At 39.6% G+C, this 18,674-nt stretch overlaps 1 protein-coding gene across 1 annotated transcript in view; it reads left to right on the top strand.

The window, feature by feature from the left end:
• The window catches only part of LOC127430924 (membrane-associated transporter protein-like), a gene marked incomplete at its 5' end in the record, with an annotated part of 28,235 nt that overhangs the window by 6,833 nt on the left and 2,728 nt on the right, over positions 1-18,674 (top strand). The window contains 3 exons of the mRNA XM_051681064.1: positions 2,803-3,143; positions 16,117-16,260; positions 18,423-18,546. Of these exons, the coding sequence (XP_051537024.1) occupies positions 2,803-3,143; positions 16,117-16,260; positions 18,423-18,546 (609 nt within the window). The remainder of the gene's footprint in view (positions 1-2,802; positions 3,144-16,116; positions 16,261-18,422; positions 18,547-18,674) is intronic.

The raw sequence follows: 18,674 nt of genomic DNA, 5'->3' as shown, positions 1-18,674 counted from the left end.
AACCTCCGTAACTTGTGACGGTGAGATGTGGTCTCCGCAAGTGTCCGGGGTGACTCGATCGGTGGCTTTTAAGTTTACCTCTGGTCCAAGCTCCTCTCTGTCCATAACCATCATCGCCAAAGTCACGGGGACCCCCTCTTTCCAAGATATTAGGAGATCGAGGTGGTAAATCTAACGTGCTCTGCCTCTATCCATTCGTTTAACCTCATAATCGATTTCCCCGACTCGCCGTGTGACCTCAATTGGTCCTTGCCGCTTGACAAGTAATTTAGAGCTCAATGTGGGGAGTAATACAAGGACTTTATCTCCTGGTGTAAATTCCCGTAGCCGAGTACCCCTATTATACAGCCGGCTTTGACGTTCTTGAGCCTGGAGCAAATTCTCCTGTCTTAATTGCCCCAGTGTGTAGAGTTTTGCTCTGAGGTCAAGAACGTATTGAATTTCCGTTCAATTTCCGGTCCTTCCTCCCAATTTTTCCATAGGATGTAGAGCACGGCGCGCGGTCAACGGCCATACAATAATTCAAATGGGGAGAACCCCGTGGAGGCCTGCAGGACCTCTCGTACTACAAATAATAGGGGCTCGAGCCACTTGTCCCAATTTCGAGCATCTTCGTGTAAGAACTTACAAATCATATTCTTTAGCGTCTGATTAAATCATTCGACCCATTTGGGGGTGGTAAATGGTGGTCTGAATCGATTTAATCCCCAATAATTTATACAGTTTATGTATTGTACGCGACATAAACTTTGTGCCCTGATCAGTGAGGTTTTCTTACTGATTCCCCACTCAGGAGGTCATTCTGAAGAGTACCTCCACAACACTATGTGCTGAGATGTTGTGCAGAAGGACTGTTTTCAGATATCGCATTGCGTAGTTCACCAGAACCAACACAAAGCGATGCCCGCGTGCTGTCCGCTCTAATGGCCTGACGAGGTCCATGCCAATTCTTTCGAAGGGGACCTCGATCAGTGGAAGGGGGTGCAATGGTGCTTTTGGGGTGGCCATGGGATTCATCAGCTGTCATTTATGGCATGCCGCTCACCACTTGCGAACATCCCCGTGAATGCCCGCCCAATAGAAACAGGTCATCAGAAGGTCTAGTGTTTTTTCATGCCCTAAGTGACCAGCCATCAGATTATAATGAGCCGTCTGGAATAACATTTGCTTACAGCTCTTAGATACTAGCAATTGGGTTGTATCCTCCTTTGTCTGAGCATCCTGCATCACTCGATACAAACAATCCTTAATAATTGATAAGTATGGATATGCGTGTGCAATGTCTGGCTGAAGGCGTTGACCATCAATCACTTTCACTTGATCACAGGTGTGCCTGAGGGTCTTGACTCTCGTCTGCTCCAGAGGGAAATCCCCTACAGGGAATCCTCTTAGGGCTGGGGAAGCCGAGACGTCCTCCTGATGTGGAGCTGATGTAGAGGGTCCTGGCTCCCCAGCCAGCGAGTCACACACCAATTTGCTTTGTTGCAGGACCCATCCACACTCATTCCCCTTAATAAGGTAGTAAATGCCGGCCAATTTGTTCCCAAGATTAGTGGATGGGTGAGGCGGGAATTAACCACAGCCTCAACACAATGTTTTTGTCCCCAAAATTGATAGTGACCGTCACTACAGGGTAACTTTGGATATCCCCATGCACACACCTAACCTTCAACCACCGGTTTGTATCCAAAGCCTCAGATTGGTGCTGCCGATGTTGTTCTGGGCTGCGGCCAACCCATTGCAGGATGGCCTTCAAGTCCTCATACACCAGGAGGTTGGCCATAAGAAGTTGTTGGGCTGTGTATTGGGATTCCCCGGACAACAGCGGCAGTAGGCGGGCCGCCCACTGTGCCTCGGCCACTTCCATACGTCAGCCGTCTGCTCAAAGAGCTCGACAAAGCCTCCAGGTCGTCTTGAGGTACCATTTTGGAAAGCACGACATGCGTCATGACCATGAGTGGGTCCGGGGGTGCGGCTGAAGACCCTTTCTGGTGTACCAAGCTTTTAATTACCATATTATGGAAATAATAAATTTTATGCAATTTTACACACTGCTGCCATCACAGAAAATAAACAACCCGATCTTGTAAGACATTCCTGAGGTGTATTATTCAGTTACAGCTGTAAATGTATGATTAGGATAACTTGGCTGTGATTGCATGTCGTTCCAGTTTTTGGGCAACTGCTCAAGGTTCTTAGGCACCGAGTAGTCTGTGTGCACTCAGGGTGTCCTAATCCAGCACAGACCCAGTCAAGTGCCAAGATCATGAGTTGAAGCTGAGAGCATCAGAGGCACATAACTATATCACTGTTGTGGCTCAGAGTTGGGGGTGTGTTTCTGTGCATAACCGTGTGTCTTGAGTGTTTTAATTTTTGTTAGTTTTGGTTTACCATCTCATGCAAAAAAAAATTCCATTCTAAAAGTCACTGTAACTGATGTAAATGGCATAACAAGAGCTAATGAATGTCAGTTTGTTTTTCTAAACAAGAACTAACTTCTTTACTCAACCTCATGTTGTTCCAAACCCACATGACATTCCTTCTTCTGTGGAACACAAAAGGAAATATTAGGCAGAATGTTAGCCTTAGTCACCATTCACGTCCATTGTGTCTTTGTTACATACAGTGAAAGTGAAGGGTGACTGAGGCATCCATCCATCCAGTTCTTTGGTCAAAAGAAGTGCAATGCTTGTTGAGAGAATCCACTTTGTTTACACACAGAGCATATTCTTTTGAAGCCCTCAGTGACCTATGATTTTTTTGCTTGTGATTCTCAAGACAATCTGCTGTGCTTTGTTGCAGGTCTCGGTGGAGCTTTTGGTTACCTTCTTGGAGCCATGGACTGGGGTCACTCAGCTTTAGGTGTCGTGCTGGGCTCAGAGTACCAAGTCATCTATTTTTTTTCATCGTTGACCTGGGGCGTCTTTCTCACCATGCACCTTTTCAGCATCCCAGAGATACCACTGAGTAAAGATCACAATTCAGACACCCCTAACTCTCTGCTCCTGGAAACCCCACAAAATAATGTCTATGGTGCTGTGTCCAAAGAGCCGCTTCCTTTGCCTGAAATGAGACAGCGCTCCTTCTCTGCTCTCAGTGAAGCGAATGCAGTAACACCCAGTGCTAAGCAGCTGAACAGCGAGGTTGGTCATTTATGTTACCTTGGTCCCTTTCATGTGCCTTTTATTCTTATCTTTCATTCTGTGCCCGGTTTCCCTCTTGTTTTAATGATCTGCTTCAAACCTTGAAATGTTGGCTTTCATAAAGAAACACTTCAGCATTTGGCTGATAATTAATTTGAGCACATGCTATTTTCGTTCTTTAAAAATTAAACAAATAATGGCAATTTAAGAGATCTTTGTGATGTGATTATAATACTTTATGATTATTCATTTTGGTCATATTGTGTGTGAACGTTTACTCGTGATAAACATCATTATAAGTCCCCCGTGTGAAAAATCTACATTGCTCTCAAAGTTCTCACAGTGATCTCTCAGTTCATACATTGAGACAATCTCAAATCTACCATTTGAAGTAGTTATATAAAATATTACAAATGGCAGCCTGTGCAATGGATTTTAGACAGTTTAGCCATGTTTTTATTTTATTTTATTTATTTATCCCCTTTTCTCCCAATTTGGAATGCCCAGTTCCCACTACTTAGTAGTGTGGTGGCACGGTTACTCACCTCAATCTGGGTGGCGGAGGACAAGTCTCAGTTGCCTCCGCTTCTGAGACAGTCAATCCGTGCATCTTATCACATGGCTCATTATGAATGACACCACAGAGACTCCGTATGTGGAGGCTCTTGCCACTCTCCGCGATCCACGCACACCTCACCACGCGCCCCATTGAGAGCGAGAACCATTAATCGCGACCACAAGGAGGTTACCCCATGTGACTCTACCCTCCCTATCAACCGGGCCAATTTGGTTGCTTAGGAGACCTGGCTGGAGTCACTCAGCACACCCTGGATTCGAACTCGCGACTCCAGGGGTGGAAGTCAGCGTCAATACTCGCTGAGCTACCCAGGCCCCGTCAGACAGGTTAGTCATGTTAAACATTAAGAAAACTAGGGCAGATCATAAGCAGGGTGTCTCAAATCCTGCCTCTTATATTCATTAGAATGCCCTCTCTAAATCATACAAATTTGGGCATGCTATGCTCCTTAACCCATTGTCTAATTTGCCATGCCAGTGAGTCACAATTTTTAGATCTGTAGCTTTCCAAAATCAAGCCATGTTAAATGCTCTTTGTCAAAAGAATTTCATTTCTTTGGGGGGGGTCACGTGACGCCATGCAAGGAGCAGACGTGTGAGCGATGAACTCTGCGCACTTTGCTGAATTTTCGATTATTTTCGTGTTATAATCTGGTGAAATTTGATACACCCAGTTACACATTTACCCTTTGTTGCAAAACATGGAAAAGAAGTCAAAATCCTCGGGCTCTGGAGACATTAAATGACACTTATGTGTTCAGGATGAAAGCCCCGACAGGCCTACAGACCGGGGACTCGATTTGGATGGCGTGGCGGGAGAAGGAATCCAGCGTCAGTTGTCCAACATGTCGGTGATGTTGACGAAGATTCTTGCTGACTTGGAGGATCTCGCTGTAATACGTCATCGAATACGGCGATGGAAATAAAATTCTCTGAGTTAGGTACAAGAGTGACTGATGTTGAAAAACGAATCCATTTTTTGGAATCTTCAGAGAGGGAATTGACTGCTAATCCACCTGTGACCAAAGTTGATCTGGAACATCTCCTTGAAAAGCTTGAAGATCTTGAAAATAGAAGCCGCAGGAATAACGTTTGAATTGTTGGAATTCCTGAGCAAGAGGAGGGCAGAGATATGGTGAAATTCCTAGACGAGTTTTTCCCGAGTCTGCTCAACATAACAGGCCACAAACTGGAAATTGAGCGAGCTCACAGAGTCCCTGCTCGGAGATCTGCTGAGGGAGACAGACCCCGATCGATTCTGGCCAGACTTCTGAGATCATCCAATAAAGATCTTGTGTTGCGCCAGGCGAGGAGCAAAGGGAAGCTTTCTTGGAAGAACCGTAATATTTTCTTGTTCCCAGACTTTGCGAGTTCGACGAGAGAAACGCGATCGGTTCAAGGAATGTAAGAAACTCTTACATCAGAAAAAGATCTCGTTTGCTCTAATGTTTCCGGCCAAACTGAGAATAGAAACAAAAAAATGGTCGCTAAGTATTTACATTCCATTCCGCCGAGCGGCTGGAGCTTGTTTTGTGAATAACACTTTTCCTTAAAGAAACTTTTGCATTGATGAAAGATTACATTTGCATTGAAGTTCCCGGACAGATTGAGAGTGGACACTATGGATGACTGCAAAATATCTACATACTGCTCACACAAAGGATGTCTTTTATAAAGCTGACGGATTGTGTAAGTCATGGTATATACTTTTATGCAACCTCCGAGTGAATTGACTCGATCATCCGAGGAACCGGGATGCCGGTTTTGTTCTTTTTGTATTGGTTCCGCCTAGCGGCTGGAGCTTGTTCTATTGAATAACACTCCGTTGGAATAGCTGTGGATTAATCTGTTCTTTCTTCATGCTTATTCCTCCTGCTGGCTGTAGTTTGTTTTGTTGAGTTTTTTTTTTTTTTACTGGACATTGGAATGATTACGTCATCTGCTGAACTCATAACAGCCAGCTCACTGAACATTCGTTTGTCTGTCTGAGGAATCTGAACGGTTTTGTATCAGCTGGAATTTGTTTTGTGGAAGATCATACCTTTGACACATTCTTTGTGTTCATTCTTGCTATTGACTGGGTTTATTTTACAAAGTATTTTCTGTTATGTAATTTTGCCTCACAAATTTGTGAGGCAAAATTTAGCAATCCGATGGCAAATTTGCGTGGGGGCTCGTGGGCGTTCATGGACCTTTTGAGTTTTAAGGGATTGACGGCGGTTGGCGCTGTCGTGCGCGGGGTTAATGTGCACGTTTTTCTTTTTTCTGTTTGTTTTGTTTGGGGGGATGTTCGGGGGTTGATTGTTTCACTAATGGGGAATGTAGTCTGTATAATTTTGTTTTTCACACACAATGTTTTTATTTTTTTTATTATATCAATATGTCAGTTGTTAATATGATTGTACTATCTCTCTCCACATGGAATGTAAATGGGTTGGGGCACCCCATAAAAAGAAGGAAGGTTATTTCTTTTCTTAAACGTAAGAAATATGATATAGTGTTTCTTCAAGAAACACATCTCCCCTTGCAGGAAGCTGAAAAATTTGGGAAGATATGGGGTGGACAAGTTTTCTTTAGTGCTGGCTCAAGTAAGAGCAAGGGAGTCATTATATTGGTAAATAAACATCTACAATTCAAATGTCTCAAACAGATTAAAGATAAATTAGGAAGAGTAATTATTGTGTTAGTTGAAATTCAAGGGCAAAGGTTGATTTTGGCTAATATTTACGCACCTAACGTAGATGATCAAGGCTTTTTTATAGATCTTGAAGGGATGTTGCAAGCTGCTGGCACCCCTCATTATATAATATTGTGAGGAGACTTTAATCTTTTGATGGACTCAGTCCTTGATCATAGTGAAGCAAAAGTGTGCAAGCCCCCTAGAGCAACACTGACGCTTCACAGGATGTGTAAAAATCTTGGTCTTACAGATATTTGGAGACTTTAGAACCCATCTGGTAGGGACTATACATTTTTTTCATCAGTCCATAAGATTTATTCTAGAATAGATTTTTTTTTATATCCAAATCCCTCATTTCATCTGTTGTTGATTGCTCAATTGGAAATATCTTAGTCTCAGATCATGCTCTGGTGAGTTTAAAGGTGTTGCCATATACAGAGAAAAAGAAATCATATAGTTGGAGCCTTAATGTGTCCCTTTTGCAAAATCCTGATTTCCAACAAATGTTAAAGACTGAAATCAGTGTTTATATGGAGACCAACTGGTCCTCAGTATCCTCTGTGGGCGTGGCTTGGGAGGCACTTAAGGCGGTTCTTAGGGGTCGGATCATACAGTATGCCTCATTCATTAAAAAATCCAAAGCACAAGAACTTGTGGAGTTCTAAGAAATATTAAAAGTGCTGAGGCAGAGCTGAAGTGCCGTATGTCATCTGATGGCCTCAGAGAATTGACCCGATTGAAATATAGATGTAATATTATTTTGTTACGGAAAGTGGAGTTTTGGTTATTCAGGGCAAGACAGTCATACTTTGAATCGGGTGACAAAGCAGGAAAACTTTTGGCTAGATATATAAAGCAGAGAGAGACTTTTTCTATCATTCCCTCAGTGAAATCTGCATGTGGTGAAATATTTACCTCGGCTATTGATATTAATAATGCCTTTAAAGAGTTCTATCTTGATCTCTATGGTTCCATGTCTTCATCCACTGATGAAGATATTAGGTGCTTTGTGGAACCATTAGATCTCCCTAAACTGACGACTGTGCAAAAAAATTCTCTTGATTCTGATATAAACTTGGAGGAGCTTGTTGAGGTAATTAAAGCCTTGCCTACAGGCAAGGCTCTGGGGCCTGACGGCTTTTCCTCTGATTTTTTCAAATCTTATGCTACAGAACTGGCTCCAATTTTGTTAGAAGTTTATACTGATTCATTAAAGAATGGAAAGCTTCCGCCAACCATGACACAAGCCCGGATCAGTCTGATTCTAAAAAAGGACAAAGATCCAAGCGAGTGTAAAAGTTACCGCCCAATTTCCCATATCCAGTTAGATGTAAAAATTTTGTCCAAAATTCTGGCTAATCGATTAAGTAAAGTTATGACATCACTTATACATATAGATCAGGTGATTTTTATTCGAGGCCGTAGCTCTTCTGATAATATTAGGCATCTCATCAATATCATGTGGTCAGTAGCGAATGATCAATCTCCGGTTGCTGCCATCTCTCTTGACGCTGAAAAGGCGTTTGATATGGTTGAATGGGATTATCTTTTTAAGATTTTGGAAAGGTATGGGTTCTGGAGTACATTTATTGGTTGGATTAAGTTACTTTATAGACACCCTGTAGCAGCGGTGCAAACAAATGGGTTAATTTCAGATTATTTTACTCTGGATAGGGGCACCCGGCAGGGTTGCCCTCTTTCCCCATTATTGTTCTGTCTTGCCCTGGAACCATTAGCAGCCGCGATAAGAGAGGAGGATGATTTTCCAGGGGTGACGGCGGGAGGTGTGGTGCATAAGCTTCTGCTTTACGCAGATGATATTTTATTATTCGTCTCCGACCCTACTAGATCTATGCCTTGCCTCCACAGATTTATTAACTCCTTTTCCAAATTCTCAGGATACAAAGTCAATTGGTCTAAATCCGAAGCTTTGGCTTTGACAGCGTACTGTCCAGTAATGGCCTTCCAGCCGGGTGCCTTCCAGTGGCCCAAACAGGGAATTAAGTATTTGGGAATTTTATTCCCAGCAAGTTTGTCTGATTTAGTTAGAGTTAATTTTGATCCCTTAATTAAAAGGTTTTCGAATGATGTGGACAGATGGGCTTCATTACACTTATCGATGATTGGGAAGGTTAATGTTATTAAAATGAATTGCATTCCAAAATTTAACTACCTGCTACAATCTCTCCCTGTAGATACAATCTCTCCCCTCTCTTATTTCAAGCATATATATTTGATAGCATAGCGAAGTCCTTCATTTGGAATGGTAAACGTCCCAGGTTAAATTTCAGTAAGTTACATAGGCCGATTGACAAAGGTGGGTTAGGCCTACCCAAGTTTTTATTTTATTATTATGCATTCAGTCTTAGACATTTGGTTCATTGGTCGCTTCCACATGAGAGAGCTCCTCCCTGGTTTTGTATTGAAAAGGTATTTCTTGACCCTATCTCGCCACTGCAAAGCCTTTCGATTAAATTAGCTGGAGAGGTTAAGTCGCACCGTGTTATTTTGCATTTGCACTCGATATGGACAAAAGTGTCCAGAGTGTTTAATTCTGATATTTATTTAAACGTAGCCTCGAGCATATGGCTGAACCCTAAACTATGTATTAATAAATCCCCTTTCTGTTGGTCAGATTGGATTGTGAGGGGGGTTAATACCCTTGGTGACCTGTATGAGGGTGGAGTATTGAGATCTTTTGAAAATTTGATTCAACATTTTGGGATTCCCAGATCTCAATTTTATAAGTATTTACAGCTGTGCCACCTGCTCTGCTCTGTTTTTGGGAGTAGCATACACCCCCCTAGAGTGGCAGATACTCTGGAAGTGGTGATTGCTGCTTTTGGGAAGGGTCATGAGGCAGCAGTGTATTACTCCCTGTTAATTCAGAGTCTGGGGGACGGAGCTTTAAATTCTCTCAAAAGATTATGGGAGGAAGATTTAAACTTGGTATTGGAGGAGGGAGTGTGGGCAAGGATTCTAAAAAACATAAAGTCTGCATCTAGAGATGCAAGGGTTCGCCTTATGCAATTTAAGATTTTACATAGATTTTATTGGACCCCCTCTAGATTGTATAGGCTTGGTCTTAAGGACACACCCACCTGCTGGCGATGCCATACTGAAGATGGAGACACCATCCATGTTTTTTTGGGGTGCCTTAAGATCCAAGAATTTTAGCTGAAGGTGCAAAGTTTTGTGTGTGATGTGTTGGACACTCAGGTCTCTTTCTGCCTCAGTCTCTGTATTTTGGGAGATAGGGAGGTCATGGATTTGGTAGATAAGTACATGAAGGACTGGGTTTTGACCAGTGTGATGATTGGTAGGCAGGTTATTTTGAGGAGTTGGAAGTCGGATGGAGCACCCTCGTTCCCGGAGTGGTGCGCGGAGATGGGGAGGGTGGCTGCCTTCGAGGAGGGGTCGAGCATTAGGATGGGGGTTAGGGAATTTAACAATAAGAAATGGGGCAATTATTTAGCATTTTTGAGGGAATCTCGAGGTGGGGCAGTGGAAGTAATGATTTAGATTTTTTTTTTTTTTAATACTTGATTATTGTATGTTATTTTATGTTGTTGTTGTTTTAGTTTTCTGTGTGTGTGTCTATATTCTATTGACCACAGGGGTATTCGTGGGGGGGTCAGGGTGGGTTGAGAGTTTGGTAGGGGGAGGGGATATAGTGGAGGTTTAATGTTTAAAGTTTTTGATTCATTATATAGATGTTGTATTTTTTTGTGTTAATTTATGAATCAATAAAAATGTTAATAACAAAAATAATTTCATTTCTTTTACATGGGTAATCGTTGCAAAACCTGTCAACAAATTCTGTAATAGTAGTTAGCAATTACCGCATTTACATGTTACAAGTATATTCAGTTATTAATTAGAATGTGGTAATTGAAGTTATTTCTGTTACTGTTATTGTGTGATGAGTTTCTAAAGATATAAGTCAATGTCATATTCTGATTATGTAGGTGCCTTGTAAATTTGTTTAGGCAATATTATGATTACAAGAAATCTAAACATTACATCTTAATAATAATATTAATAATAATATAATGTTAGTACTTTTACAAGATTATGAACATTACAGGCATATACCAGTAGTAATCAGAATTCAGAATGGTCAATGTCATTTATATAATTTATATTTATATATGTCCAAATGAAAATGATGTGCAACAAGGTACTGCCAGTTGTGTATGGAGCTAGAACAATGACTAAAGTGTTTAAACTTAAAATTTGTTCATTTGAATTCTAGACATGCGACATTTAACAAAACTGTTTGTTTGTTTTTTTGCCGTATTTTACAAATTTGTATTTTTAAATAGCATATTGTTTTTGGTTTGAATTTGTTTAGAGGTGGAATTAGCTGTAAAAATTCTGATTATAGAATTTCAGGTTAAAATTTTCAAGTTATGAAGAAATTCAGAAGTCTAAATATAAATCTCTCACATCTCAGAAATTAAGATAATAAACAAACTAGGCCGAAGGTCAAGCAAAGCTGGGTTATTTACTTGTGCTATCCAGAGGTAGCGCAGCACTGACCAAACAGACCTGTGCTGCACAAGCCAAATTTACATAAAGTAGTAAAAGCATTGTATCCATTAAACATTACTGCTACATGAAAGCATAAGTGTTTTCCATGCTGATCAGAGAGTTTTCAAACATGAAGTCATTAATTTTTCTTTGATTATTATCAAAATATGTTTTGTTTTTTACTTCTTGTCATTGCAGAATTTACATTGACAGAATATGTGGTAACACAATAGTTAACATGAATTACAATAGGCAAAACTTTTTACATCATTAATTAATTTTGGATAATGATAATTTCCTAATAGACACACTGGACATGGGTGGCACAGCTAAATAACCCAGCTTTTGGCCTAGTTTGTTTACAATCTGAAATTCTGAGATCTGAATGTGAGTGATTTGTATTTAGAGTTTTGATTTTCTTCTTAATCTGAAAGTTTTAATTTATAATTCTATAATCTGAATTTTTACAGCTAATTCCACCCCTAAAAAATGCAAAACAATAAATCTGCTGTTTAAAAATACAAATCTATAAAATATGCTGCCAAAAACAGTTTTGTTAAATGTCACATCACAAGTCAGTCACATGTCTAGAATTCGAATTAACAAATTTCAGATACTTTAGTCGTTGTTCTTGTTCCATAGTAGTCTAAAGTCAAACTATTGACAGTTGGTTGAAAGTTCGGCTGCTGAAATTGGTCCGTGTTTACCAAAATTCTAATCACTGCCTTTTTTTTCTTTTTTTATTATTATTTTATGTACCCTATGCCCAAGCCCCAACCCTAAACCTAATCATCAGTGGAGTAAAAATGTAATTTTAGAGTGGAAATGTAACCTCCAATTTGTGAACTTTCGGAAGCAACTTGCCAATTTCCTGTGTGATCATGTTGACATTTTGCAATTCCTTACACTCTTGATTGCTGTTGTTAAGGACATGAATTAGAATTACTAAATTGATTGAATTACCGTGAAGAACTGCTAAAAATCCAGCATGACAAAGGGCAATAGTGAGCATTTGCAGTATTTTTAAGAAGAGAAAGGGACCCATTTTATATTAGGTGGCCTTAACTACTATGTACTTAACCATTTGATACAATTTACTTATTATGTACATACATGTTGTTGCATTGTAATTACATTTAAAGTACTTGCATTTAATTACATTTGTAGTTACACCGTTAACTTTACCCCTAACCCAACCCTTACCCCAAAACCTAACTCTAACCCCTAATCCTAACCCTAACCCTACCCTTACACCTAAACCTACCCATACCTCAACCTCAATAGCAGCATATGTGGGCATTTTGCAGAACAACATGTAGTTAAACAGTAAATACGTAGTATGTATTTAATGTTAGTACATAGTAGTTAAGGCTGACTAAAATAAAGTGTGACCAGAGAAAAACTGGAAAAGAATGTGCATGTCTTAGTACAGTTAGAATATTCCAATTGGTGTGGAGCATGTAAACCTCCTTTTCAAAATAAAGGCTTAACCAGATCTTAATCAGAACTGAAACTATTTAGCCCGAGACAGAGCACGTGTTTTAAAATGAATGGAAGAAATTGGAAGTCCTGCCTTAAAGGTAAAATAGCCAATCACCTTTTAGATTATCGAGAACATGCATGTACATTAGCTTAACCAACCTGAAACATATTTTTTTTTTTTTTTTTTTAGCCTGATCCAGACCCTGTTTACACCTGGGATAAAGATGCATTTTGGGTAAACAAATCAGATGTGGTCAGCACTAAATACAGGTGTAAATGGGGTCTGAACCGTTTTATGATCAGATCACAAAAACAACATACTAAGGTAGTCAAAAAGGTAATGCAAAAATCGCATTTGAGGTGTTAATGCTAATCCATCATGAATGCCTCCTGGACAGCAGCAAAGCACCCCCAAACTTGTCAATCAGTCGCTGTGATAAAACAAGAGTTTAAACTTTGCTGGTTACGAGCAGGTTTAAAAGGAAATAACTGTCTGATCGGAAAATTTTAAAAAGCGGATACATACAAAAGCTCAAGAACTTCACAGATCTTCTTCAGTGTGTCAGATATCAACATGCAGTGACACAGATGACAAGCACACACAGAATGAATGAAGTGAGTGAAGCTCAGCCAACACAGGCACTCAACTAAAACAACAGATAATTCTGCTCGAAATGTTGCATTTGTGCTTAGATCAACTGCATCTGTGAGAAACTGCACACCAGTTTTTTTTACACTTTCATTTTCTTTTTAAGACTTTTTCACGGTTTATTATCATGCAGTAACATACTTGCAGGGTGATTGATCATGTCGCCATGAAATCAAAGACCCTCCCCCCAGAAGTCCAAACACAATTGGTCACAAGAGATGCATTGAAGCGACCAGGTGTAAACAGCAATGTGTCTCGTCTGACCACATGTGATCGGATCAACCGAGATGCATCTTAATACCAGGTGTAAACAGGGTCTGAGCTAAAGAAGCACAATTTATGATATAATTGTTCAGATTTTACTGCTGATGTGAAATATGTTATTTGATCGTAATCTTGAACAACCGCTTTGGAAATTTCCATCTTTCCCAAATTAGATAGAAGCTGTTCTTTTATGCTGCGTGTATCCATATAAAATACTTGCTGGGGTCTGAAGCATTCCCAAGATGGCCGCAGAGTGGGCTGACTTCAACCAGATTCTGAAAATGTAATGATTTTATCAAACTGTTTATTCTTGGCTCTAAGGCAAAAGGAAAGGTAAATCGTACTAATCCTGTCAGTGTAAACCCCTTCTGTTTCTGAATCTCACAATCATTAACATGCTGCACACCTCACATAATGTGCTATCTGTCCCTGAGTAAAGCTCTATCTAAACCTCTCTGAGGCAAAATGTTCAGTACATATAGTCCTTGTTAACTTAAGTATGGGTAGGGAGTTTGGATACATGGACTGGCAGATTTAGACTTAATTTTAGGACTGATAAAGGTCTTGAATTAAAAAAATGATTAGCTTTGAATACCTGAGGGAAGTTCAAGTTAAGTGATATTTCAGTTGCATTTCATGCATGAGTGTTTTTACAGCAGTTTAAAATAGCAGTCAACAGAAAGGATCAAGGTGAAAAATAGCGGCTTGATCCTGTAGATTTGCCGTTATTTGCTTTGATCCATAAAGTGTGTGTTTTATGGCCCTCCCTTAAAATATGCTGTGATAGCGCATATAAAATAAACAGATAATTTGGCATTTAATATGGTTCAAGTGAATAAATGCATGTATTACATGCTCGCTTCCCATACTCAAATTGATAATGTGTTCCATGCATTCATCATGCCAGTATTTGATCTAAATGTACATTATTTACATTTGCAGAGTGCTCAGTCTCAAGTGCATGATGATATTGTCCCTCAGAAGAGATATTCAGTGGTGACTTGCTGATTTTTGCTTCTTTTAAGCCTATAATCTCTGTATTCATTTTAAGACTTTTAGCACATTAAAACTCCATAAATCCATAAGGATTACATAAACCATTTCAAAGCATTGCCAACTAATATGGTTAGTCCATTAGATGGAAAAATGCATTTATTTATTTACAGAGAGATATCCTCATCGGTAGAGAGATCTTAAAGAATACCTCAGATGTCAGAACAGGTCTCTGTGGTTAAGGAAACATTTATTAACCTTTTAATAAAAATTTTTGGCAAAACGTCACAACCATAATTATGGTTTCCACAGCCAGTTTGATCAAATTATTGGTTAGACAGGCTCTTGTAGACTTTAAAGTTTGGATGGCTGATTGAAAGAGGAAAAAGAGCTCGGTATATCATAGCTCACTGACAAAAAACTTAAATGCTCTGTTAGTTAAAGGTGAAGTGTCATGCCATTGGTTGAGCTGATGTTGCTGTGTATGGGCTGGTTGAATGAATGCACCACAGAGTCACAGTGTTTACACTTTTTAAGGAAATCAACCTACCTAATGATTACTTCTAGTTGTATCTGCATATTAACCATCCCGTGCTGTCACTATCTAAGATCCAGCTGTCAATGGGCCAAATTCACCCTACATTATGAATCACATTCTAAAAACTTGATTGTCAGAGTGCAGATATCACCCTGCAGCTCTTGCCTGGTTACCCACTGAAGCTAAGGTTTGAGCCTGGTTAGTACCTGGATGCTGGAAGAGGTGTTAGTGAGGCCAGCAGGGGGTGTTTACCCTGCAGTCTGTGTGGGTCCTAATGCCCCAGTAAAGTGACACTATACTGTAAAAAGGCACTGTCTTACGGATGAGATGTTAAACCGAGGTCCTGACTCTCTGTGGTCATTAAATATCCCAGGGCACTTCTCGTAAAGAGTAGGGGTGTAACCTCGGTGTCCTGGCCAAATTCCCCCCATTGGCCCATCTCAATCGTGGCCTCCTAATAATTCCGATCCATTAATAGGCTCTATCACTCTACTGTCTCCTCTCCACCAACAGCTGGTGTGGTGATAGTACTGGTGCACTATGGCTGCTGTCACATCATCTAGTTGGATGCTGCACACTGGTAGTGGTTGAGGAGAGTTCCCTTGTCACTATGTAATGTGCTTTGAGTGTAGTGTCAGAAAAGTGCTATAGAAATGGAAGCCTAAGCGATAATTCTTGCAAAGAACTCGTAGTAGCATTACATCATTCATTCATTTAATTCCGGATTCTCATCCAATAATTATCTAGCCTATGCCTTGTCTCATTGCTCATATGCCATGTTGCTTCACCCACCGCAACCCCAACACCACCAGTTTAGGTCCTGTCCAGTTGTGGGGGGTAAGCTCCTCTACCCTGCCTTCATCGCCTTCCGGTAGGTTCTGATGGTTCGAGCGAGTATGCTGACGCTGAACTGTAGGATGGGGCTTACGCCAAGGGAAACTAATCTATAACTAACTCATGTTATTCCATACTATCGAGTTCTCTGAAAGAAGTGTAACGTTCTTTGGAGATTATCTTGACGTTTCAAGCTGAAAAGTTAACATTGAATTGCAGAAAATGTGTTAAAGTCTAAAGTGGGTCAAAATTACCTGCAAAAGTGCGGAAATGTCTCAACAATAAAAATAATTACACAATTAGCTTTTAATGACACCATTGACTTTTGACTGAATGTATTCTTGATGTGTTGTCTTGTTCACAGCTTTGAGTTTGAGAACGATTCAGAGGACATCAATAACCTGTGCGTGTAATTGTGTTTCAGGTTCAGAAGAGGATGACTCTGAAATCTTTACTGTCAGCCATGATTAGCATGCCCAGCCATTACCGCTGTCTATGTATGAGTCATCTCCTGGGCTGGACTGCCTTCCTGTGCAACATGCTCTTCTTTACTGACTTTTTGGGGCAGGTGACAAAATGATGCTATTTTTATGGAATTTGCCTCACTTGTGCTTAGTTTGCACATCCCTATGGCAGGGATCCAAACAGCTTGAAAATACACATACTGACACTCTTAATGTTAGCTCTTTCCAGTCTTTAGCAGCACTTTCAAATGAAATCCCTAACCTTTAGACTGACTGTGCAGCCAAGCATAAAACTGCTAGGTTACCAATACTTAATACATCCTTGGATGTAAATCATGTTTATTTTTTATATATTCATGCACTACATTAATGGTTCTCTATTATTTTAGTCAGGTCCTTTTTTAAAACTAGAAAATATTTTGTGAAAGGAATAGCTCACCCCAAAATAAAAATCATTGCTCACCCTCAAGTCATTCAAAACCAGTATGACTTTTTTTTTTCATCTGTGGAACACAAGGATGGGGTATAAAAGGATTGTGTGATTGTGACTGACAGTTACTAACTGTCAGTCTCTAAAACAAGCACATTAAAGCATCATAAAGTTATATAATAAAGCCAAATTATCACCTTGTGTCAGTAACAGACTGCAATTTAAATCTTAATCCACTGAAAATGTTCCTCTTCAGCCATTCGAATCTGGTGTGCATGCAACAACTTCTTTGTTTACATAAGCACAGTGCAGCGAGCCAGGGGCGGAGATAATACAGTAGCTGAATGGATATGAACTTGCTTCAGGTAGCAGATCATCACAAATTCAATACTGACTCACAATCTCAGATAAGTCAGATAATCTCTGAAATACTCATTCCTTGCAGATAATTACAGTACAATATTCTTTATTGTCACAAAATAAAAGAATAATTAAAGTAAATCAATACAGATACAACCACATGACACAATACAGAAATAAGGGGTCTTTGATGCTCTCAAAAGATTAAACTCAAAAGAACGATCTTCTTAAAGAGATAGTAACCATATTGCGGGTGTCCATTACATTTACATTCCAAGTAAAAGAAAAGTTCAGATTTGTTACAGAATTTGGCTTTTTTGTTTTGTTTTGTTTTTTGAGTGGCATGTAAAAATGTAAAGACAATCACTCAACCTTCAGTAAGTTTATTGAGCATTTTATTGCTGCACATACTGTATTTTCACTAGATCTGTTGATATGTTAATAAAAATGTCTAAAATTACATTTTACATCTTGAAATGTTTATGTACAGTTACTGTTCTAAAGTGTTAATATTTACCTAGATAGACTTTAAAATACGCTTGACATTAAAATTAGCTTATTTTTTATTTTTTACAACAGATGCAATGAAGTCTTATGTCAGAAGGTTAAAATCTAAGTGATTTAAACTTGCATTTTGAATGGCATATGAAGTATAAAGATATGGATAGCTTACAATTTTGTTGTAATTGCAAATATTACATGGCTCTCTGGAATGCTCGATTCTGATTGGTCAATGGCACAATCTAGAGGTCTGATATTTCTGTGTAAGAACCTCACATCTACATATCAGACTGCTCATCTGGGTATTGAGAGCCATCTTTCCTGATTCTTGGATACCTGTGTGATCTCTACAAGTAAGCTAGTAAAATAATTTAAGCTCAAATAAATGTTACATGTATAATTATTTATTTGACAATTAGTCTTGTATAAAGATTCTATAAACCAGTGTTAAACAATTAAAGTAAGTTCTAAGCGGTCCAGTAACTAAATTTCCTTGTAGCCTGTGTCTTGTTAATTGTTGGTACTCAATTGCTGTGTGAGTAGTTTATTTTAATTCTTTAAAGAAGCCATTAGAATTCAATGTAGCACTCCAGAATAAATAGCATTGGAACCCCATCTCATGGTCTCATATATGCAAGCTAGAGATAGAATGACTATTTTAAACCGCTCAGTGGTTTGCATGAAACAAATCCAGCCCGCTCAGGTCACAATAGAGCACAGGATGTTGCTTTCTACAGAATTGAGTATCCCTTTCATTCAACATGTGATGCATGAATGGAAAAGCCTCATGATCTTGCAGGATCACTGTGGTACCATAATAAAAGCAGAGAAACCTGTGGAGATATTCTCTGGCCTCTGTACACAAGTGCTTTTACACAGTTTGACCAATGACTGATGCATCACATACAATGCGATTGTGTCATATGCTTTTATTATCTTATGTAAAGTTTCCTGGAATCTGTGTATCTCCTGTAGATTGTGTACAAGGGGAACCCGTATGCTGAGCATAATTCCACCTCCTATGTGACTTATGAGAGAGGTGTTGAGGTGGGCTGCTGGGGCCTTTGCATCAATGCCATCTCCTCTGCTCTCTATTCATGTGAGTACTATTGAACCATAACTCAACTGTTCATTCTTCTCGTCTTTATTAGACCCGTGCTCTCTTAATGCATACTAACAAAAGAAGTCTGTTCAATTACAGTCATATAATACATTGCACTGCCAGGT

The sequence above is a fragment of the Myxocyprinus asiaticus genome, chromosome 40 (genome assembly GCF_019703515.2).
Source record: "Myxocyprinus asiaticus isolate MX2 ecotype Aquarium Trade chromosome 40, UBuf_Myxa_2, whole genome shotgun sequence".
Taxonomy (NCBI): domain Eukaryota; kingdom Metazoa; phylum Chordata; class Actinopteri; order Cypriniformes; family Catostomidae; genus Myxocyprinus; species Myxocyprinus asiaticus.
Note: the sequence above shows the minus strand (reverse complement) of the source record. Positions and strands in the feature narration are given on the sequence as shown.